General features: G+C 37.3%; 1 protein-coding gene across 2 annotated transcripts in view; it reads left to right on the top strand.

Moving 5' to 3' along the window:
* Nucleotides 1–650: 650 nt before the first annotated feature.
* The window catches only part of LOC310638714 (desmocollin-2-like), a 34267-nt gene continuing 10403 nt past the window's right edge, over nt 651–24514 (top strand). For both annotated transcript variants that reach the window (XM_083359986.1, XM_083359987.1), the window contains exons 1-11: nt 651–944; nt 8168–8252; nt 9250–9452; nt 10109–10219; nt 14724–14879; nt 16552–16696; nt 17938–18113; nt 19465–19599; nt 20762–20947; nt 22086–22345; nt 23233–23372. In XM_083359986.1, coding sequence (XP_083216112.1) covers nt 870–944; nt 8168–8252; nt 9250–9452; nt 10109–10219; nt 14724–14879; nt 16552–16696; nt 17938–18113; nt 19465–19599; nt 20762–20947; nt 22086–22345; nt 23233–23372 — 1672 coding nt within the window. In that variant the 5' untranslated portion in view covers nt 651–869. The remainder of the gene's footprint in view (nt 945–8167; nt 8253–9249; nt 9453–10108; nt 10220–14723; nt 14880–16551; nt 16697–17937; nt 18114–19464; nt 19600–20761; nt 20948–22085; nt 22346–23232; nt 23373–24514) is intronic.

Raw genomic sequence — 24514 nt, 5'->3', positions numbered from 1 at the left:
TCCAAATCCTATTGATAAACCAGTTCTGTTAAGGAAAGCGTTTGCTTAGCTCGCATTTGCACAGGGAAAGAAAATGACCCCTGGTGAAATAATTCTTGAGTTGCAGGAGGCCAGAGGCAAAGAGAAATAAAATAATTGAACTTGCTACTTGAAAAAGGTATTTAGGAACAACTATTCAGTTCTATACTATCCAGTTCCCTTTCCCAGGGAAGAAAAAAACGGGAACTGAACAAATATTCAATTGCCTTTTTCAGGGAAGAAAGTCCATTCGTGGCAGGAGTTTTGATGGCGTCGCGCCCAAGTTATATCGCTGCAAGCAGACTCATCTAAAGAGAGTAAGGCCATCCGAAGGCAAGGCAATTACTAAGAGGTAACGAAGCTAAAGGAGGAAGCCGCCTTTCTGGTTCGCCTACCCTGTGAATCGTTTTCTCACACACATTCCTGTGAGTGAGAAATACAGGGACAAAACAGCCGGGGCGGGCATATAATTCCAGCTCTTTTCCTACCTTCTCAGAGCAGGGCGGGGTTGGGGCTCCATTCCCTGGTCAAATAGAAAGAAAGAACGAGGGAAACTAATTAGGCTATCTCAAAGGTGCCGTTGGTAGTACTAACCTCCCTCCCTCCGACGGCCCCACCTTGGCTAGGAGCGAAATTCTACCGTGGACGGGAGGAGCCGCCAACTGGAGCCTGAGCGAACCAAGAAAGGCAGAGAAAACAAAGTCGTCTCCTCCTCCTCATTCGGGCCGCCCTTGGAGCTGCAGCTGGGTGAGCCGGGCGGGGAACGTCAGACTCACCTGGTCGGAGTCGCCAAGAGTTCGGCGCACCAGCCCCAGCGGCCGCAATTCCCGCCAAACCGCGAGCCTCCAGACATGGTGCCGCTGGCAAGAAGGCAGAGAGGGGGCCCGCTTGGAGCCGCTTGCTTGCAGCTCCTCCTCGGCCTCCTGGTGAGTGGGCACTGCTGGGAAAGTGGCGGGGTGGTGGTGAAATGCACCTTCCGGAGGGAGTGGAGGCAGAAAGGATGGCAGGCTAAAAGCCCACGAAGCCGTCGCTGGCCCACCCGGTACCTCGAGAGTTTTGCCTTCGCGTGGCAAAGACTTAAGCTTTGCGCCGGCGTGGCGTGTTTGCTTAGAGGAGCGCCTGTGTCGGGATGCGGCAGAAGCGCCCTGACTCGGTGGAAAGTTTCCTTGGAGAGATCAAAGGCTTACGCCTGGCATACACTTGCTTTCTTTTCTTTTTGCTTTTCTTAAGAAAACATCTTACACAGTTAAAAGGCAAAACCCTAAGACAGGGGTCTTCAAACTTGGCCCTTTTATGACTTGTGGACTTCAACTCCCAGAATTCCTCAGCCAGCTGGCTGAGGAATTCTGGGAGTTGAAGTCCACAAGTCATAAAAGGGCCAAGTTTGAAGACCCCTGCCCTAAGACTTAACTTTTTCTTTGACTTCTCTTGCTTTCGCCCGCGCGTGCGCTCAGAAAAATGACGGGAGGGGAGGGGAGAAATCCGATAATAATTGAAATTGTGAAGAAGGGCAGCGAAAGTAAAAGAGGCTTGGAGGGAAGGTGTCTTTCGCCGTGCCGGTTAGGCGGCAAAATATGGCTGGTTTTAAAGAAAGGCATCGACTTTTAATTGGAAGTGAAGATCAAACTATACCAAGCGTTGAATTTGCTTTTAAAATAAGGTGGCTGTCTAAAGCTACTTTTCACTTCACCCTTCCGGAACAAAAGACGATAAATAAAAGTTTGTCCCTATTTTCCTTAACCTGATGCAGAGGTTGGAGGTGAATGGAAAGGCGAGTAGGAGATTTTTAAAAGCATTTTACTTTAAGCAGCTTCTGAATCCTGGGGAAGAAAGAATGCAAATAAGGAGAAGATAGAACCAAATACTACATATTTCATGTTCTGGAAGGGCGTCCACTTTTAGGTTGCATATAATTTTGAGAATGGTATTAACTTTTGCAGACTTTGCTGTACTATAGTTTGTTTTTTTGATTTGTCTGTTGGTCTCAGGAAATTTTTTTTCCTATTTGAAAACAACTATTTGTTTATACCGATAAGATAGTTAATTTGCTTGCATATTCCTCTGCTGAGAAGAGAGCTGGCTTCTTATTTAATTGCTCTAGTTTGGAATATCTATTGCATATATATAGATATAGGTAGGTAGGTATATATATGTTAGCAATTTAAAATTTACACAAATATGAGCTGTCACCGGTGTGACTACTGCCTGTCGATGGCCTTCAGGATAGGCTGACACAGGAAATAAAGATTTGTCCCATGTTTGGGGCCTAGCAAGGTAATCTAAAAAATAGTTAATAAGCATTTGTTTTATATATATATATATATATATATATATATATATATATATATATATATATATATATATATATATATATATATATATATTAGATAAATAGATAGATATAGAAATAGAAATAGATATCTAGATATTGCTTCCACCACTGTCTAATATTTGTAAGCATCTTTCAATAACCAATATTTTTATTTAAATATGAAGAATGATGAAATATAAAAGAAGTGCAGTGTACTTCATATGTGAAGACTTGTGAAACAATTGTAATATTAAGGTGGTACTCTATTTTGGAAAAATGAATTTAATACATGAACACACCCCTTTATTCAAGATAGAATGGCTAATACTGATAAATTCAAGAAGTAAAATACTGCAGTTGTAATATTTAGGTGGTACTCTCTATTTTGGAAAAATGAATTTAATACATACATCCCTTTATTCAAGATAGAATGGCTAATACTGATAAATTCAAGAAGTAAAATATTGCAATCATAATGAGCTCAAATAGTAATGAATTTGGAAAAGTGACTGGTACATTTTACTTATATTTATTTTGAATAAGAAGCAGAACTTAAAAATATAAATCTATGTTTTGGATCAGTTATTGTCTCTCAACCCAGCTCATCAATCACAGAGCTGTGGAAGCATAAAAATCATCCCTTCAAGATGATAAAATGCTTTTTTTCTTCTTTTTATGTTGATGTGCTTTCCTTTTGTAACCTTTAATATTCTTTGCTATTGATAACATTTTATATTATAAACAAAGTAATTGGAGTTAATGGTATTAAATGAAATTGTGGCGTGCTCTTGAATTTAACATTCAATACTTGACAACATTCCAAGAATGTTAGTGAAACCTCTTTGTTCTAATTAATGAGAAATATATACTGTTTATATTAAACGCTACTGATAACTAGGATGTGCTGACATTTGTGTTTTGAGAAATAAATTTTATGCATCTCCAGGTAATGTTGAAAAACTAAGCAAAATTGGACCCTGATGGGACACCAAAAAATATCAGCGTAGAATTAGATTGTGAAGCAGGAAAAAAAATTATAGGCCAAAACAAAACCAGATGAAAGCAAGCTTTCCCCTGTTCTTCCCAACAAAATTGCACGGATGCTTTCATTAAGAAACTAGACTCAAAAGAGATTCTTCTTTAAAGAGTTTCGAAAGCAGGGAGCAAAGACCATCTCAAGGATAATATCATTTGAGGACATAACCTTTTAAGAAGGATTTAGATAAACAAATGGGTTTAGAGAATGACAAAAAAATAATCAAAAATGGGAAAGTAAAGTTATGTGAAGAAAGATTAAAGGAGTTGACATGTTTAGTTTTGAGCTGAGAAGATTGAGGAGAGATAGAACAACATTTTCAAATACCAGGAGGGATGTTATACAGAGAAGGTCAAAAGTCATTTTCTTTCATTCCAGAGTTTAGGACTAGGAATAATGAATTTAATATACAGAAAGTCATTCCTCTTGACTATTTAAAAAGCTTTCTATGATAAGGGCAATAGGACCAGTTAATCAGAAATAAATGCTCCCATTTATTGGGTGTATTTAAGTAGAGTGGACAAATAATCTGCTCAAGAAGCTTTTAGGAACAGAGGCTTGGTCTTAGTGGTGAACATTCTCTTTTCCATTGCATTGAGTGGTTTATATGCAATTTGCATTTCTCCTTCTCCCAGCCTTTATAATTTTATTATAATACAAAAGAACTTGATTGAAGGATTTGCTTTTAGTTAGTGCTGCATCTCCTGAATCCCTCCTTAGCATTGAGTGATTAATAAATGTTGAAGGAAAAAAAATGCATGCAGTACACTACTTCCTATAGGAATAGAGAATAATATACAAATGTTTAACATTTTACTTTGTTTTAAAATATAATAGGCTATTAAAATCCGTGAGAATATTAAACTATACCTCACTGTATTTGAGTATGCTTTATAAACATGTGCTGTTCAGTCAATATAGATCTCAACTCATTATGACCTCTTCAACATGCTGGGCAGCAATTCTTAGTTGCCCAACAAAATGCTTGCTACTGTCTTGCTAGATGTGTTGGGGCTTCATCTCTACAATCCTATGTAGAGAAGACTAAAGTTAATTCATATGTGCCATAGATTCCACTTCAGCTAATGATTATATTGCCTCAGTTTAAACTTGTATGTCACTGTTTTCAGTCTCCTGAGGGTTGGTCTATTTTTAGAACAACTTCTTAAAACATTAGTCCTGCCTTGGGCATAAAGTCAACTGGATGACCTTTGTCTCTCAGCTCTAGGAAGTGACAATCCACTTCTGAAAATGTTGCCAAGAAAATTGCAGGAACTTGTCCCCACAATCCTTAAAATCAAGACTGACAGACACATACAAAAGCATATTTTACAGACATATCTTTTTGGAAAAAAAAACAATTTTGATCTTTTCTCCACAAAAGTCAACACTTTTCAGTGGATTTGCTCAGTAATAACCCTTACTGCTTTCAGTTTTCTATCAACTATTGTTCCCTAGGAAATTCTAAATTTCTAATTCTAAGAGCATTTTATCATGGAAGGAATGTAGCTGGCCCTTATTTAACAACCATTTGTACTTGCGACAATGATGAAATGAGTGATAGTTGTGACTGGTTCTTATACTTACAGCTGTAACAGCATCCCCAAAGACATCTGATTGTGATTTGCAACTTTCTATGCCACCTTCTGACAAACTAAGTCAATGGAGAAGCTGGCAAGGAAGTCACAAGTCACAGTGACATAAACCCCCTTGCTTAATGACATGCATGGTCCTTGCTTAATGGCAACTGGGACTGCCAGAATTGCCATCACTAAACAATGTAGTCATGTGGATTTTTGACTTATAACCATGTTGCTTAACTGAGTTTCTGGTACCAATTAGTGTTATTAAGTGAGGACTACCTTATTATTGATGAGAGATCTGTCTATAGCAGGGGTGTCAAACTCAATTTCATTGAGGGCCGCATCAGCATTGCGGTTGCCCTCAGGGGGCCGGGTGGGTGTGGCCTGGGTGGGCATGGCCTATTGGGTGGGTGTGGCTAGAGTGCGTATGGCCTACTGGGTGGGTGTGGCCAGCTCTACATTGTTCGCATCAAGGGTGCCTATGGGGGCCTGGGGGCCTGGGCACGAGTGGGACAGATCTGAGGGTCTCTGGCAGAAGGAGGGCCTCTGGGCCAGGGCCAAGGCAGTGGGGGCCGTTTCCTCACTGTTTCCAGGATGGTTTCACGGGCTTCATGAAACCACTTTGCGGGCCGGATCTGGCCCCCAGGCCTTGTGTTTGACATGTCTGGTCTATAGTGACTGCAATTTATTTTGGAATGCTAACCTTGCTTATATCCATCTTGTTAACAATATCTTTATAGGCACTCACAATAGAGTGACCTACCAGATCTAATTACTGTTTACTGTATTGATAATACTTCCAAGAAAGCATCTTGAGAAACTTCCCTGGAAACCCTGTTAAAGCATTATCTCTACTTTTATTCACTACAATTGGCATATTTCATTTAGAGTAGAGGTCACCAACCTTTTTATGCTGGCGGCGCAGAAGGAAAGGGAGCAGCTGGGAAATTTACATGTGTGTACATGTGTGCATGTGGAAATGGGGCTGCACACACACACACAGCGCTAGCGGCCCTGTATGTGTAGCCATGCAGGTGCTAGCCCCTGCTGCTAGCCCCATGCACATGCGCAAAAGGACCGCACAACCTGCACGGTGCTAGCGGCCCCCGTTTGTGCAGTTGTGCAGGAGCTAGCCGTTGCCACTAGCCCCGTGCGGATGCACAAATGGGTCTGCGGACACTAGCGCGAGTGGGAGTGAGTGTACGTACACATTGGCCAGCTTGTCCCGTAGCCTGGTGGCCAGTGGACCACAGTCCAGTAGTGGGCCATGGCCCATAGGTTGGGGACCCCTGATTTAGAGCAACGGTTCTCAAACAGTTTGGTTTCTGGACCCCTTTACATTCTTAAAAAAGATTGCGAACTCTAAAGAGCTTTGGTTTATATGAGTTATATCAATATTTAGTATATTAGCAGTTAAAACATGAGTATTTTTAAAATATTTATGTATTTGACTTCATGGAGCCCATGGTCCCTAGACCACACTTTGAGAACCATTGATTTAGAGCAAATATGGATAACTTGCTACCTTCCACATACTGCTGAACTGCAATTCCTGGCATCCCTCTCCACTGGCCATTCCACTTCAGTTGCAACATTAACCTATGTGGTTTATCTTTTCTTGTTGTTAACTTGCAAAATGTTTAAATGATTAATGAACAAATTGGCTATAAGAGTTATTGCACCACATAGGAAGAAGACATCTAAACAAAAACTGTGGATTCTTAATATGTATTGTATTGCCAGTATTTGACAATACAACATTTAACAGTCTTTTTAATAAAGGCAAGGAAAAAGATTTTAGAGCAATAGGATCAATTTTTTTCTTCTGTTTGTAGCAATTGCCAGATTTTTTTTAAAAAAAACTGCTATGCTTATTATGAGATTTTGTTGAGCCTTTGATGCTCTTTTAAATATTTGTATTTCTCTTTTGTTGATTAGTTCTGCCTTATAAAATAAATTATATTTAAAATGGGGCATGATGGTGGTATGCTTGGTGCCATAATGTAGCTGAAGATGTCTGTAGGCTCTTTAACCCCAATCAATGTTTCCATTCAAATGAGTCATAGTATAGGCAAGGCTTCCCTAAAGTAAGGGGAAAAATTAATAACCGGTTCAAGTAATAACTGAGTATATTCTTCCAAATCTATTAAATAAGGCAGCCTTGCTGTTTTTTTCTCCTTGCATTGCGCCCTTTGATATGAGATGTGTTGCTTGAATATTGCCCGATTTCACCTGCTGGCCCAAACATACTGTACACAGTTATTTTGCTTGTAGTATGTTATCCTAAGTTAATTTCCCTATGAAGTCAGTGGCATGTCATTGTGATATGGTTTGTAGTCCCTAGTAAATGTGCACAGATTAATTGATGGAAATTATGGAAACACAGTTTTATACAACTACTTGTGCAGATAATGATGGTTTATAAAATTTATAAAATTTCTGTACCTTCATGTATTATAGCAGTATTACTAAACTTTGAAAGGATTCACATAGCCATTCAAATGTTTTGAAAGAATAGGTGTGGGTTAAGGGTATCATGGAGTCCTATTAATTTGTTCTGCCTTTATAACTGACACATTGCAATTTTTGTTTGTAATATCTCCTGATGCTTTCTGCATTGTTGGGTCTTTGGTTGTAGTCAAAATCTGGGTTTATATATCTAAGATGGCATCTTGTTCCTTTACGTTGCCTCTTATTTTGTTACATGCTGAAATAAAGGTTTCATGTATTGATTTCAACATAGAAAGGATTTTTTTCCCTAATCTTCGTCCATATTCTGTTGATAATGTAGTAAGGATTTTAAAATCAAATGTTAAATACTTTTTGTAGGTAAATGTGTGACATCACGTGTTGCAGATAGTCTTATAGTGGAAATTATAGTGGAACCAGATATGCTTTAACTTTCTATGCCTGGTGATGTATCATGTATCAGATTCTTTTATATGGAAAAAAGACTAGATTTCCTTTTGCTTATAATTGAATGCTTCAATTCATGTTTACTATTTGATTTAGCAAATTGCAGCAGGGATGTGTAAGGCTTTTATATGGAAAAAAGACTAGATTTCCTTTTGCTTATAATTGAATGCTTCAATTCATGTTTACTATTTGATTTAGCAAATTGCAGCAGGGATGTGTAAGGCTACATTTATTTTCATTACTTATAGTTCTGCAATACAAATATAATTGAAGTATAATACTGATTCTTTTGTCCCCATCTAGGTATTACGTTTATCCTGTGAAGCTTCCAAAAAGGTTACCTTAAATGTGCCTCCAAAACTAAATCCAGACACACTAATTGGCCAAGGTGAGAAAACAGCATTTTTCTTAAATATTATAATTTGAATCTAATATCTGTGGTTATTTTTGTCTTCCTCATCCCAATAATTTTTCTTGAAGTAAACCATATTGTATTCAAAAGAGAATTTTCCTAATTAAAGAGTATTGGAATATTAAATATGCATGTTGAAGAATGAGTCTTGCATACAGAGCAAGGTTTTAGATTTTAAATTTAAAAATACACTAATGAGCAGACCAAATGTCAGCTCGGGAGAAAGTGTACTAAAATTACAATTTTTAACTGAAATAAATGGAGCTAGCTATTTATTTTCTTCCTTCTACCTTTGCATATATTTGGATTATCAACAACCATTTTCTTTTCTTTTCTTTTCTTTTCTTTTCTTTTCTTTTCTTTTCTTTTCTTTTCTTTTCTTTTCTTTTCTTTTCTTTTCTTTTCTATTTTCCAATTTACTGCATTCAGTGTCTCAACAATGTCTAACCAGGTGATATGAAATCAAGATTTATTATTTATTTAAGCCAAGCTAAATAGGTGAACATAAACATTTAAATCTGGATCCCATTAAGTTGCTTCGTTTTATGTCTGTCTCTAGACAAATGTTTTATGTTTATGATATGATTTCCAATCCCATCTTCCTACCCTTTTCAAGGTCTGAGTGCCAATACATTTAAAATATAAAAGCCAGAGTTGTACAGATTGCTGATTGTATTGTATGATATCATATCAGAAAATTGGAATTTTATGCATTCCTAAGTGTTTTTTCTTACTTGCTTGAAATTTTACATGGTTTCATTTTAAAAATTGAAATCTTGTGACATTTGGCCAGTTTATTTAATTTTGTATTTTCACGTATATTTTCTATGGGGATTATTGCAGAGTTTTGCTATTCTCCAATTTATCTAATGCACTTATGTATAAATGTAAATTTTTAGGGTATATACATGTATCTTTATGTGGATGATATTGGGAACGATTCTTTACGACTTTCCTTTTGTCTTTTTATTAGTAAATCTGAATGGGTATCTTAGAACTCCTCACCTGATCAGTACAAGTGACCCTGATTTTATAGTTCTGGAAGATGGTTCTATATTTACATCAAATTCAGTTTCTTTGTCTTCTGGAAAGAAAACATTCACCATATTGCTCAAGAACTTGCAAAATAATCAGCAAAAGCAAATCCATGTCAACTTGCTGTCACATTCCCCAAAGGTAAGTGGCCTATAACTAGTGTTATGAAAGTTAATTGACTGTAACTGATTATAAGAAAATACTGATTTTTTTGCTATGCTATCCTTGTTCATATGTAAATCAGCTCTTCCAAACCTGGTAACTTCTAGATTAATCAATCAACATAACCAGTCCCTGGAGGGCATGGAACATAATGTGGAAATTTGAAGTAGTCAAAATGCTTGGCATCAGAACTTCTAGGAATTTTGACTAATGAAACGCAATGAGAGCAAAGAAACCTTCGCTTGACTATAGACATGAGGTTCCTTCTGGGATCTTGGTTATGTCTGAATATTAAATGTATAATGTATTTAAAAGCACATTAAATAAAGAATAATAATAGAGAGACAAAACTATGTGGCTTCTTCTGACAGCCTTGCAGTTCCTAAAAGATGTTGTTAGCATATATGGTTCTAACAGAAGCTTTTAGCACCCCTTTAGCTATAGATGAATGATAAATTTTTAGTTTATCCTGTTAGCATTGTGTCAAAGAAAGAATGATGCTAGTAAAGACATTCCATGAAAAAAGGTATGTTTGGGCCACTGAAAAATATAAGAAAGGAAGTCAGCTGAAAATACTAGAATAAATTATATATTTTAGAAATACATTGCTTGTTTGTATATTTTTTTGAACTTAGACACACAAAACAGGAGAGAAAGTTCTCAGACGCAGTAAACGAAGATGGGCTCCTGTACCAACCACTATAATGGAAAATTCACTGGGACCTTTCCCAATGCAAATTCAGCAGGTAAGTTAATAAACTTCCTTCTCCTATTTTAAGTAGGAATATGTATTATTAGCAACTTGTATGCAATACAGTTAGTCTCATGTGTAGTCACTTACACAAATATTAGTAATACTTGCTCATCTTGCTTAAAGGGCAAATTATATAAAAAAGGTGTACAGACTGTTGCCTGATATAACTTACTCACTTTGTTATTCAAGTTGTTTCAAAGTTAACCACATATGATACAAATCTAGTTTTTATTTTCCTTTTTTATGTTGGTGCCACCTTTATAAAAGACTGATATATCCAAAAGCTAGTGAAAGAATAAAATTACAGATTTGCTTACCATTCTATTTCCATTTAAAATTTGGTAAATAAACTCCACTTTTGAGGAAATGCATTTTTTTCAAGAATTATGACTCCTTGTTTCATGTGTCCTAGTTAAGTAAATATTAGTATATATACCGACAGACTTCATCTCTTTGTTCAAACACTGAAATTGAACAGCAAAATAATATAAATTGTTTCTGCAGTTTCGAATGTGATTAGTTGCTATAAATGTAGTGCCTACTGAGATTTCTAAGAGCTTCTGTAAGAGATTGATTTTTAGATTATTTTACTATTGAAGATATGTGGTAAACATCTACTCTGACATAGCTCTCAAACACAGTAAGGGAAAGTTGAGTAGCAAAACTAGTTTGCTTGTAAACCTTCCAAATGCACATCAATGTTTATAATATATAAAAAATTGCTTATATTAAGCTATTTATATTTAATATAATATTGATAAAAATGCTAAGTACATTTAATTATTTTATTATATGAAAAAGTTTATACTAAAATTATATTATTTTTTATTATTTACAAGTACTGAAAAAGGAATAGAAAAACATTACTATATATGGAAAATAGGAAAATTATAAGTATTTTATCTCTAACTATATCCCCTTCTCTGTGCACCAACTATTTGCAGTGTATATGAATATTTTTAATTTCCTTAAAACCATATTAAGTGTTTATATTTGCCTTCTTAGTGTACATCAAAGCAAACAATATATAATTAATACATATATCCATAATGTCTCCTTCATGGATTACTGCCTTGTCGTGGCGAAGGGGCTTCTGTAATTCAATGAAGCTATGAGCTATGCCGTGCAGGGCCACCCAAGACGAACAGGTCATAGCAGAGAGTTCTGACAAAACGTAATCCACTGGAAAGGGAAATGGCAACCCACTCCAGTATCTTTGCCATGAAAACCCCATGGTCAGTACCAAAAGGCAAAAAGATATGATGCTGGAAGATGAGCCCCTCAGGTCGGAAGGCATCCAATATGCTACTGGGGAAAAGCAGAGGGCTAGTACTAGTAGCGCCAGAAAGAATGAAGCGACTGGGCCAAAGCCGAAAGGATGCTCAGCTGTGGATGTATGTGGTGGTGAAAGAAAAGTCTGATGCTGTAAAGATTTATTCTCCATAGGAACCTGGAATGTAAGATCCATGAATCAAGGAAAGCTGGACGTGGTCAAACAAGAGATGACAAGACTGAACATTGACATCTTAGGAATTAGCGAACTAAAATGGACAGGAATGGGTGAATTTAATTCAGATGACCATTAGGTATACTACTGCGGGGCAAGAATCCCTCAGAAGAAATGGAGTAGCCTTCATAGTCAACAAAAGAGTAGGAAAAGCAATACTGGGATGCAATCCCCAAAATGACAGAATGATCTCAGTTCGAATCCAGGCAAACCATTCAATATCACAGTAGTCCAAGTCTGTGCCCTAATCACCAGTGCTGAAGAGGATGAAATTGATCGGTTCTATGAAGCTCTACAGCACCTTATAGAACTAACACCAAAAAATGTGTCATCATAGGGGATTGGAATGCTAAAGTAGGAAGCCAAAAGATAACTGGAATAACAGGCAAGTTTGGCCTTGGAGTACAAAATGAAGCAGGGCACAGGCTGACAGAATTTTGTCAAGAGAATATGATGGTCATAGCAAACACTTTTTCAACAACCTAAGAGATGGCTCTACACATGGACATCACCAGACGGTCAACACAGAAATCAGATTAACTATGTGCTCTGCAGCCAAAGATGGAGAAGCTCTATACAGTCAGTAAAAACATGACCAGGAACTGACTGTGGCTCACACCATAAGTTTCTCGTTGCAAAATTTAGGCTTAAACTGAAGAAAGTAGGGAAAAGCACTAGGCCACTCAGGTATCAACTAAATCATATCCCTGATGAATATACAGTAGAGGTGACAAATAGATGTAAGGAATTAGATCTGATAGACAGACTGCTTGAAGAACTATGAACGGAGGTTCGCAACATTGTACAAGTGGTAGCAACTAAAACCATCCCAAAGAAAAAGAAATGCAAGAAAGCAAAATGGCTGTCTGAGGAAGCTTTGCAAATAGCTGAGGAAAGGAGGGAAGCGAAAGGCAAGGGAGAAAAAGAAAGATACACCCAATTGAATGCAGAATTCCAGAGAATAGCTAAAAGAGATGAGAATGCCTTCTTAAATGAACAATGCAAAGAAATAGAAGAAAACAATAGAATAGGGAGGACCAGAGATCTCTCTAAGAAAATTGGAGAGATGAAGGGAATATTTCATGCAAAAATGGGCATGATAAATGGCAGGGACCTAACAGAGGCAGAAGAGATTAAGAAGAGGTGGAAAAATTACACAGAAGAACTATACAAGAACGAGTTTAACATCCCTGATAACCACAATGAGGTGGTCACTGACCTCGAGCCAGACATCCTAGAATGTGAAGTGAAGTGGGCCTTAGGAAAGCTGAACAACAACAAAGCTAGTGGAGGTGACAGTATTCCAGCTGAGCTATTCAAAATCTTAAAAGACGATGTAGTAAAAGTGCTACACTCAATTTGCCAGCAAATTTGGAAAACTCAGCAGTGGCCTCAGTATTGGAAAAGATCAGTTTACATTCCAATTCCAAAGAAAGGCAGTGCCAAAGAATGTTCAAACTATTGCACCATTGCACTCATTTCACATACTAGTAAAGTTATGCTTAAAATCCTACAAGCTAGACTCCAGCAGTATGTGGATCAAGAACTACCAGAAGTACAGGCAGGATTTCGAAGAGGCAGAGGAACTAGAGATCAAATTGCCAACATATGCTGGATCATGGGGAAAGTTGGGGAGTTCCAGAAAAACATCTACTTCTGCTTCATTGACTATGCTAAAGCCTTTGATTGTGTGGATCACAACAAATTGTGGCAAGTTCTTAAAGAGATGGGAGAACCAGATAATCTTATCTGTCTCTTGAGAAACCTATATGCGGGTCAAGAAGCAACAGTGAGAACTGGACACGGAACCACTGATTGGTTCAAAATTGGGAAAGGAGTCCGGCAAGGCTGTATACTGTCGCCCTGCCTATTTAACTTATATGCAGAGCACATCATGAGAAAGGCAGGGCTAGATGAATCAAAAGTTGGAATTAAGATTGCCGGGAGAAATATCAATAACCTAAGATATGCAGATGATACCACTCTAATGGCAGAAAGTGAAGAAGAACTAAAGAGCCTCTTGTTGCGGGTGAAGGAGGAGAGTGCAAAAGTTGGCTTGAAACTCAACATTAAGAAAACGAAGATCATGGCATCCAGCCCTCTCAATTCCTGGCAAATAGATGGGGAAGAAATGGAGGTAGTGACAGATTTTATTTTCCTGGGCTCCAAGATCACTGTAGATGGGGACTGCAGCCAAGAAATTAAAAGACACTTGCTCCTGAGGAGGAAAGCCATGGCAAATCTAGACAGCACACCAAAAAGCAGAGACATCCCTGCCAACAAAAGTGTGTACTTTCAAGGCTGTGGTCTTCCCAGTTGCAATGTATGGCAGTGAAAGTTGGACCATAAGAAAGGCTGAGTGCCAAAGAATTGAGGCCTTTGAACTCTGGTGCTGGAGAAGACTCCTGCGAGTCCCTTGGACTGCAAGGCGTTGAAACTGGTCAGTCTTAGAGGAGATCAACCCTGACTGCTTTTTAGAAGGCCAGATCCTGAAGTTGAAACTCAAATACTTTGGCCACCTAATGAGAAGGAAGGACTCACTGGAAAAGAGCCTAATGCTGGGAAAGATTGAGGACAATAGAAGAATGGGACGACAGAGAATGAGGTGGCTGGATGGAGTCACTGAAGCAGTAAGTGTGAGCTTAAATGGAGTCTAGAAGATGGTAGAGGACAGGAAGGCCTGGAGGAACGTTGTCCATGGGGTTGCAATGGGTCGAACACGACTTCTCAATTAACAACAATCCATAATGTAGTCCTTTAGATTCTAAATTCCAACTGCTATCCACTTTAACTGCTATCTGAAGCAATGAGAAACAGGGTGTTATGATCCAGCAACCTCTGAGGATTATGTTATCATCTTTTGGCATATATACTGAATACTTTTTAAATATTTAGATATTTTATAAGGATGAGAGGATTGTTTTACTTCACTTCTGGATATAGGATATGATTATATTTTTCTTTCACCCCTCCTTTTTTTTCTTTATAGCTATCTTCTGATTCAGCTCAAAACTACAACATTACCTATTCCATTAGTGGTCCTGGTGTGGATCAGCCACCTTTGAATTACTTTTACATTGAAAAAGAAACAGGAAATCTCTTTGTTACTTGCCCAATAGATCGGGAGGAGTACGCAGAATTTCAGGTAAGAGTCATATTTTTCTAAACTATAGGTTTGTCCTCAGTTTATGACAGCAATTGGGACTAGTTAATTGATGTGGTTATAAATTGCAATATCATGTGGTCACATCACTTAACTATGGCAATTCCAATAGCAGTTCTGCTTCCTATTGTTAAGTCCATCACAATGGGTATTTAAGCAAGAATGTCACATGGTTACCAATTATGATTTCCCCATTTATCCTGCAAAAAAAGGTCACAGTGACTGCTGGATGCTCCAGTTTCATAATTACAAGCTGAGCACCTGGATCACAATCACATGATTGTGCGGACACCACAAAAGTTGGAATGCTGAGAAGTGATCTTAAATACTACTTGTTCAAGTTGCTAATAATTAGAAGAAAATCAAAATTTAGATTTTATGAAACTCAGAAAAGCAGTTTCATCTCTTGGAGATCCATACAAAGTTAATCTTACTAGTACATTTCAAACTTGGCTGCTAAGCTATTATTACTTCTCCACCCTTATTGCATTTGCTGATTGCCATTCAGCAGCTCTGATTAAGATCCCTTGATCTCTGTTGGGAAGGGAGGGCCCTTGGGAATATCTGTTGGGCCACTGTAGGAATTATTCAGGCTACCTGATGGATAGCATCATTCAAATATGCTCTCATGATTCAGCTAGTGACTCCTGAGAAAGTAAATAGGGTTCTCTTTTGCTGTCAGCTCAGCTGCCAGTGTCTTGAATCAGAGTTCTTCTTGCATCATAAAAGTGATCAGGGAGGTGACGTGCATTTGGTCCGAGCTGAGGTGTTGGCCTCCTTGATGGGGTGGTATCTCCTCCTTTGAAAAAAAATGGTGTTGCATGTCCTCCTCAAGAAGCTGTCCTTGGATTTAGTGGCTTTCAATAACTACCATCCAAACTCCAGCCTTCTAATTCTGGGGAAGGTTGTTGAGAAGGTGGTTGTCCTTAAATTGATGAGTATTCTGGAGGAAGCAGATTATACCTATTTCAGTGAGGTTGCAGGCTGGGATTTAATAATGAGACAGATTTGGTTGCATTGTAGATGTCCTCTGGCAGAGCCAAGATGGGGATGGTACATGTGTGTCTGTGCTTCTTGATCTCTCAGTGACTTTTGTTATCGTTTGCATTATGTCCTTCTGAACTGACTTCATGACTTGGTGATGGGGGCAAAGTGTTATGATGGTTCTCTTCCTTTCTGGATAATTTGATCTGACAAGGTTGGTGCACTCTGGAGTCCTTCAATGAAACTATGCCATTTAAGCTATGTCAGACATTCCTCTTCTCTGTCATAGAGTCTACACTCTGGAATGAAGCCCCCCCCTTTGCCCCAAAATCCGGATGCTTCATACCTATTGATGTTTCATAAGGTGGTGAAGACCTAGCTTTTCATCCAGGCTTTTGGCTAGGATGGTTGAAGTCCCTTATTAGCAATCTGTAATGATGTCATTGTTGCACACTTTTGTTATCTTTTGTTTTTTTGTCTTATTGTATAGCTTTAGTTCGTGAACTGCCCAGAGTTACTGGAAGTCTGATGGCATACAAATTAAATATGTAAATCAATAAATACTAATGTGCAAGGAATGTAATAGCATATGATGTTAATTGTTAAAATAGATTAGCAAAAAAAATCAACTCTGCATAGATAGCAAATTAAAATATTTTCTTTTTTACAGATAATTTGCTATGCAAAGACATTAGACGGCTACACACCAGAGATTCCACTTGTACATTTAATCCGAATTGAGGATGATAATGATAATCCCCCAATTTTTAATCCTGATACAGTTACTTTCAGTATTTTAGAGAATAGCAAATCTGGTAAGCGTATACATAATTGAAAACATTTTAGTTTTATATTGTTAACAATCCCTTGTTGGGACTGCAGTTTAATGGATAAGATTCAGCCGTTAAAAGAGTGAATACCGTATGTCTCCAAAAGTAAGGCCTGCCCCGAAAATAAGCCTAGCTTGATTTTTGAGGATGGACCTAATATAATCCCTACCTCAAAAATAAGCCCTAGCTCTGGGGCGAGGCGCATGCCTAAAAATCAAGCTAGGGTGGGTTTGGGGGGTTGGAGCTTACCATTGCAGCCAGGCCTCCCTTGGATTGACACTTGCCTTGCCGGCCCACTTCTTCTGTGGCTGAAAGAGCAATATCATTCTGCAACTGAGAATGGAGCTTTGGCCTGCATTTCGCAGTCAGAGGCCTTTTCGGAAGGCCTCTGCAGCTGAGAACTGTGCCTTCCAGAAGGGGCTCTGACTGCAAAATGGAGACTGGAGCTCCATTCTCAGCTGCAGAATGAAGCTGCTCCTTCAGCCACAGAAGAAGTGGGCCGGCGAGGCAAGTGTCAATCCAAGGGAGGCCTGGCTGCAATGGTAAGCTCCAACCCCCCAAACCCACCCTAGCTTGATTTAATAAATATTAAAGATTTATTAAAGATAATAAATATTAAAGATTCTTCTTGGAAGGAACGTGGGAAGAGTTTTCGGTTTAGTGCTGCTGCTTTGGTTTAAATCTGAGTGATAGCATGTTTTCTACAAAGATGTGATTCATTCTACAAAGTTTTTCTCTTTGTTTTGCAGTTTTCTAGTTAGAACATGAAAGTTTGTTTCGAGCATTGCATTTTAATGTGAACAGTGAGATCAAACTTATTAATTTGCTGAATATTTTTTATTTTTTTTTATTTTTAAGCATCCACTGAAATATTGTAGCGAAACTGACAGTCAGAAATGGATATAACCTGAATAAACACTTTCCACAAAATTCTTTTAGTGGTTTTAAATTTAAGTGTTGTTGATAAAAAAAGACCAATTTCATTCAGTATGATAAATCACAGCTTTAGTGAAACAAGCAAGGATGGATTGTAGAAATATCTATGAGAAATTGTAGAAATTCGTATGGAAAGAGGGCAGTTTAAAGGCAACTGGAAATGTCTTTATTGCATTAATTTAAGTATTGGTTAATATGTGGCATACATACAATACTATTTGGAAGCTAGTTCTCTAATAATAGTGCAAGAAGCATATTATAGTAGACCACTGCATTGTTTTTTCATGCAGGAACCTTCATTGGGCAAATGACCGCAACAGACAGAGATGAACCCGGCACTCTGCACACTAAACTGAAATACAGAATTGTGGGACAGACTCCTCCTTCATCTCGGGGTGGCTTTTTATTTACTGTACATGCAGATTCTGGTGATATTTCTTTGCATACCCCATCCTTGGACAGAGAGGTAATTTTTTTCCCTGAAACCTAATGTTGTTCTTTACCTTTGCAACTTTCAGGGACAACTTTTAAAGAGTGTTTGGCACCTAGAATCCTGCCGTTAAACTATAGAACTGAACTGGTTTTAAGGAATGTACAGTTTCTTTGTAACAAAAGTTTTATTGATCATGGAGCCAATTTGAAGCACAAAATTCTTGAGCATGCTGCAGATTTGATTGATGATGCTAACAAAATTGGATTCATGTCTTTTAACTTGACCGAAAGATGGTAGATAAAATATTCATATATGAAATATAATCAAGGGCACATGCAAATTCTCTGGGCTGCACTTTCAAAGAGACTATGGGAAGCAATGGAAGCTTGGAAATGGATTGGTAAGTCAGTTGCTAGTCAGGGACATAGAACTGGAAGAAGAAATGCCCAATAGAAAGTGGTTTGAGGAAGAAGATTGTAATTAGCCATATTGACAGCTTATACTTTTCAGATAATTACAGTGTTAAAAGAGGACCTTTCCTTCTGGGTGTTGTAAGGTTATTCATTCCACAGAGTGAATAGACGAAGAGCATGCCAATTAATAATACATTGGTAAAAGCTTTTTTCTTTTCTTTTTTCTGCCATACTAACATTTAGTTAGATATATTTTAAACAGTATAATTGGCAGTGCAGCAATATATAAAAATTATTGCAGCCTTCCTCAACTTGACTTCTTCTACCTGGTTTGCTAAGATTTACCAGGACTGACATAATGTTAAAAATCTGCATATTGGACTCAGCATACTCATCTGTAACCATCTGTGAATTTTAAAATCTATGAAAGACTGTTTCTCCTTGTGTGGGATTTACAAGCAGCAGCCAACCTCCCACGAAATTTCAATTATACGGAAGAATGGCAACCTGAAAAAGATGAACATGAAAGGAAGATGAGGGGTGGGGTTGGCAGGAAACTAGAAAAAGTGCTAGTATTCTGGAAAACATAGAAACTGTAGTACTTTTTCTTTCATAGAACATGAAAAAGAAAAAGCAAATATTTCTTCTTCCACTTTTTCTGCACATAGAGGACAGATGTATCAGTCAGGGAGAAGTTCTTCATTAGGGAAATAAATTTATGGAACTCTGCATTATTGACCTGAAAAACGTTTTAATTTATATAATGTTTTATAAGTTATTTATATAAATTTATATAATTATATAAATTATATAATTTATAATTTATATGTTATAAAATTATAATATAACTTTAATAGTCACATTTTAAAAAATCCTCATGATTCATTTCTCTGTGTTTATAAATTATATATAATTTATTTCATTTTTAAGAATGAATAAACAATACTGATGTCTACAATGCTCTCTTTCAGAAAATAGATAGATACACAGTATTAATGGAAGCAAGAGATATGGGAGGTCAGAGTTTTGGTTTATGCAACACTGGAACAGTTATAATTGAAGTTGGTGATGCAAATGATCACGCACCGATGTGCGAACATGGTGTGGTATGTCTGACTTTTTCAAGCTAATTTTGTTTTACTTTTGTCATCTGTTTTCAATTTTTATTGTGTGTTTGTGTATGTGTATATGTATGTATGTATGTATATGTGTGTGTGTGTGTGCATGTGTATGCGCGCACATGTGTGTATATGTATATTGAATATATATTATGAGTCTAAACCCTGCATGTTTTATTCTATTCCTGTACATTTAGTCTAGTATAGAGAGTAAATAAAATAGCTTTGAAGAATAGAGGGGATGTCCATTACCAAAGAGATGTGAAGGAAAACATACATTATGTCTGTCACATGTAGAAAGCATACTGTATGCAAATATCTCAGTGGCCCAGTCAGAGTCCTGACCTCAACCCGATTGAAATGCTGTGGCATGACCTTAAGAGAGCAATTCACACCAGACATCCCAAGAATACACTGAAATAGTTTTGTGAAGAGGAGTGGTCCAAAATTACTCCAGATCATTGTGCAGGTCTGATCTGCAACTACAGGAAACATTTGGTTGAGGTTATTGCTGCCAAAGGAGGGTCAACCAGTTATTAAGTCCTAAGGTTCACATACTTTTTCCACCCTGCACTGTGAATGTTTCCATCTTACGTTCAATTAAAACATGACAACAGCTAATGTTTGTGTAGTATTATTTTAAGCAGACTGTGTTTTTCTATTGTTGTGACTTACATGATGTTTAGAGCGCATTTTATGGCCAATTCATGCAAAACTCCACGTAATCCCAAAGGGTTCACATACTTTTTCTTGCAACTGTATAACAAAACTAAAATTTGAGCACAGTAATAGAACTAATTAAAGGAACAGGAGAGTGTAGGAATTACTGGGGAGGGTTTGATTCTTGTCGATCACCTGGAAAAGTCTATAGGGTTTTTTGTTTTTTTTGCAAGATTTCAGTAGTAATTTGCTCTGGTATTCTTCCTAGGTCTTAGAAAGAGTGAATGGTCCTGGGTCACCCACCTGCCTTTGTGCCTATGGCAGGACCAGAATTCATAGTCTTGATTTAGATATAGTCTGTATAATTATGTTCAAAAACAAATAGGGTGTTATATACCAATGCTATCTGGGATTACTGCATCTTGGAATAATAACATTGTTTTAAACTTTGCACAATGAAGTTAATCTATGAACATTTTGCTTATTTCAGTATGAAGTATTTATACCTGAAAACACAGTTAATACAGAAGTCACGAAAATTAGTGTGATAGACAAAGATGTACGGGGAACTCCAGCCTGGATTGCTACTTTCAATATTAAAAAGGGAAATGAAGATGGTTCTTTTAAAATTGAAACAAACCGGGATTCAAACACTGGTACCTTATGTATTAAAAAGGTAATAAGGAAGAAGATTATGCAAAATGTTACAGGGTATATTTCCACTTTCATTTAGAGTTGTCTTAGGAGTTGCCGTCCTATTTTCCAGTACTGAAGGTGCCAGTGGTTTTCATGATACTTTAACACCGCTAACTCTGTAGTTGTATAGTTTCCCTAAAAGTTACAATTTGCAATAATTTTTCAGCATTGAATTGTGTTTGCTGTATTGACGACATAGTTTTCTCACTACTTTTATTATAAAGCTGATAGTTTTTATTTTGTAAACATTTGAATACACTCTGTTTTTCTTTACGCTATTCCAATTTCATGGCTGAGTGCTTTATGCTAGACTTCCAATGCTATGGCTCTATCATTTTTATTACATAGAACTATGCCCAAGAGGAAATAGGAGCAGGTTTGCAAAATGCAAAGAAATAATAAGAAAACAAACCTGTATTTGCATAGCAGCCATTGAATTTGACTGGAGAAAAGGCACCCTCTTTATGCTATCCTGTTTTGCTACTTGTTTTATCCTGAGCATTAAAGATACCCAACTTTCCTCTTATTTATTTATTTATTTATTTATTTTATTTTAATTCCATTTATATCCCGCCCTTCTCCGAAGACTCAGGGCGGCTTACAAGCTTAGCAGTTTCTGCATACTTCTTGGGGCCAAATAAAAATATTTTTACTGATGAAATGTTCTTATTATTATAAAACAATCAAAATGTAAAACACACAAAAAAGATAGAATCAGAAGCATTTAAGCTTTTTATTTAAACTCTCAGTGCCTCAGTGACTAGGGTGATGGTGTAAGAGTCATTTTGCATGGGCCTGATCTGAAAATTATTCATTAAAGTCAAATGAGATCAGGATACTTAAATAGTTAATGGCATTCTAAATTAGCACTGTTAGAGATTCTTCTGAGTTTGTTGTATTAATGGAAGCATGGAAAAAGACGTTCTTTCTTCAACAGAATTTATAATCAGCAAAAAGAAAGGAGAGAGGTAGATTTGATTATGCTTCCTGTCTTTCCAAAACCTCAAATTGTTGCTAAATAGGAAATCTGTTTTTTTTAATGTTGGTTTGTACTTTGTGATTATAACTTAGAATGGAACTCTACTAATTTGTAGCAAATCTTGCAATACATTTTCTAGGGTCTGGACTATGAAAAAACCAAGGAGAGAAGATTAGAAATTGTTGTGAATAATGAAGTACCTTACGTTATGGCACCAAATTCAGGACCAATTTCTACAAGTACTTGTGTTGTTGTTGTTAAAGTACGAGATGTGGATGAAGGGCCTGAATTCAATCCTAAAATATATATTTTGGATATAAAAGAATGTTTGAAAGCTGGAACAGTGGTTGGCCATTACTCCGCAAGTGATCCAGAGACCGGAAATAGTGAAGAAATACGGTATTGTGCTCTGTTGCTTAATTCACTTTCTTGTCCTTTTTGTTATGGACAAATTTGGCTGTGATGGTATTATAGGTGTAGAGCAGAGACTGGCAAGTTTCTGATGCAGCTGGAGGACTGGAAGGATTGCTGGAAAGCTAGTGAGATTACAGGAAGTGGCAGAGGCAATTGGGTGTGTGTTAAAAGTGAAAATGGAAGTAGCAAACTTTGAAGAGTCCAACTGCTTCCATTTTCATCCTTCAAATCTTCTAACAGCCTTCCATGATCCAAAATTCAGCTTGGGATAGGGGAGGGGGATTGAAAGAAAGTTTAAAAGTTAAAAGGAGAATTTTCCTTCCAGAGCAGGATGATGGAGGTTAGTGGTATCAAAATGGTATGCATGATTGGATGATTGAAACCTTGACTCCCCCAAACCTTAAAAACAAACAAACAGAAATTTGGCTTTTGGTTCCACAAATATGGTATGTGGGGATTAGGGTGCCCTTAAAACCCTGAATTAAAAACCTCATTTTCAGATAAGGATGTTATTCCATCCTCGTCCTACTGGTGAGATTATCTATATGTGCACTTCTTTTGCTGTTGGCATATAATTTCTTTACAGATGTGATAGTCTTATTTTCCTATTAACATAATTCCCAGTTTAGGAAAACTGTTGTTCTGCTTCGTGAATATTTGAGATTAATTTATGAAAAAAATTCAAAATAATTATTTTTCTGCCTATATTACCCTTTACTTTAAAAGTGTATTCCTGAATAAACTGTTTTGTGGAACTAATGTAACAATACATTTGCACTAGCCTATTTTGCAAACAGTTTAAAGATATCTAAGATACTATGAAGAATACCATTTCATATGTTTGTTTCGAATGTGTTTTTTCCCCCTTGCAGTTACAGAATAATAAAGGACCCATGTAACTGGATCACCATTAATAATGAAGGTCAGATCAGCACCACTAAAATGTTAGACAGAGATGCACCAGATTTACAGTTATATCAATGCAATGTAACAGTTGCTGCAGTAGACCGAAGTGAGTAGAAATGCCACAAATCTTATATGTTTTAAGTCATTTTCTGCTATATATTTATTATGATTTCCTATGAAAGATCCTCCCTTAAAGAAATGACAGAAGTATTGATGAGATTGAAACATAAAAATAAAGCAGCATGTAAATCTACTTTTCAAATATAGGAGGTAAAGGTTCCCTCGCACATGCGTGCTAGATGTTTCCGACTCTAGGGGCCGGTGCTCATCTCCGTTTCAAAGCCAAAGAGACAGCGCTTGTCCGAGGATGTTTCCGTGGTCATGTGGTCGGCATGACTAGACGCCAAAGGCACACGGAACGTTGCTTACCTTCCCACCGTAGTGGTCCCTATTTTTCTACTTGCATTTTTACGTGCTTTCAAACTGCTAGGTTGGCAGAAGCTGGGACGAGTAAGAGGCGCTCACTCTGTTACACATCACTCGGGATTCGACCCGCAAACTGCCGACCTTCTTATCAACAAGCTCAGCGTCCTAACCCACTGAGCCACAGCGTCCCTTTTCAAATATATTGGATATATAAACTGTAATTGGAGCTTGCAACTCCATCACTAAGTGATATGGTTAAGTGGAATGTCACATGACTGTGCTGGACTTACATCAGTTTCACCACAGTTTTTAAGGTCATTAAGTGCAACATTCCATGACTGCAGCTTGCAACTTCCTGATAGCTAAGCCATCACTGCTTGTGAGAAGCCATCTGTGATGGTTGGAAATGGTGGTCGTGTGACTGCAGAATGCTATAACCACCATAAAATGCATGCTGATTGCAAAGCACCTAAATTGTAATCACGCGACCATGGAAACACTGCTATGGCTGCAAGTTTGAGGACCAGCCATAAACTTACTTTATCAGCATTGTTGTAACTTCCGTTAGTTGCTGAATGAGGCAGTTGGTAAATGAGGACTACCTGTATTTATTACTAGGCTTTATTTTTTGAAAAAAACAGATGAGAATATTTTTACTTTAGCAGCATTTACATTCACTACTCCAGAGTCTGTTTTTAAATATGTTTAAAAAGATAAATTTGAACAGAGAATATAGTGAAATGAGTTTTTTAAGAGATTATTTCAAAATTACCCTCCCTGTCTAGATTGAATGAATGAATGAATGAACCTTTATTGTCAAAG

The sequence above is a fragment of the Vipera ursinii genome (assembly GCF_947247035.1).
Source record: "Vipera ursinii genome assembly, chromosome: 3".
Lineage (NCBI taxonomy): Eukaryota > Metazoa > Chordata > Lepidosauria > Squamata > Viperidae > Vipera > Vipera ursinii.
The sequence above is the reverse complement of the archived record's forward strand: the minus strand, read 5'-3'. Positions and strand labels throughout refer to the sequence as shown.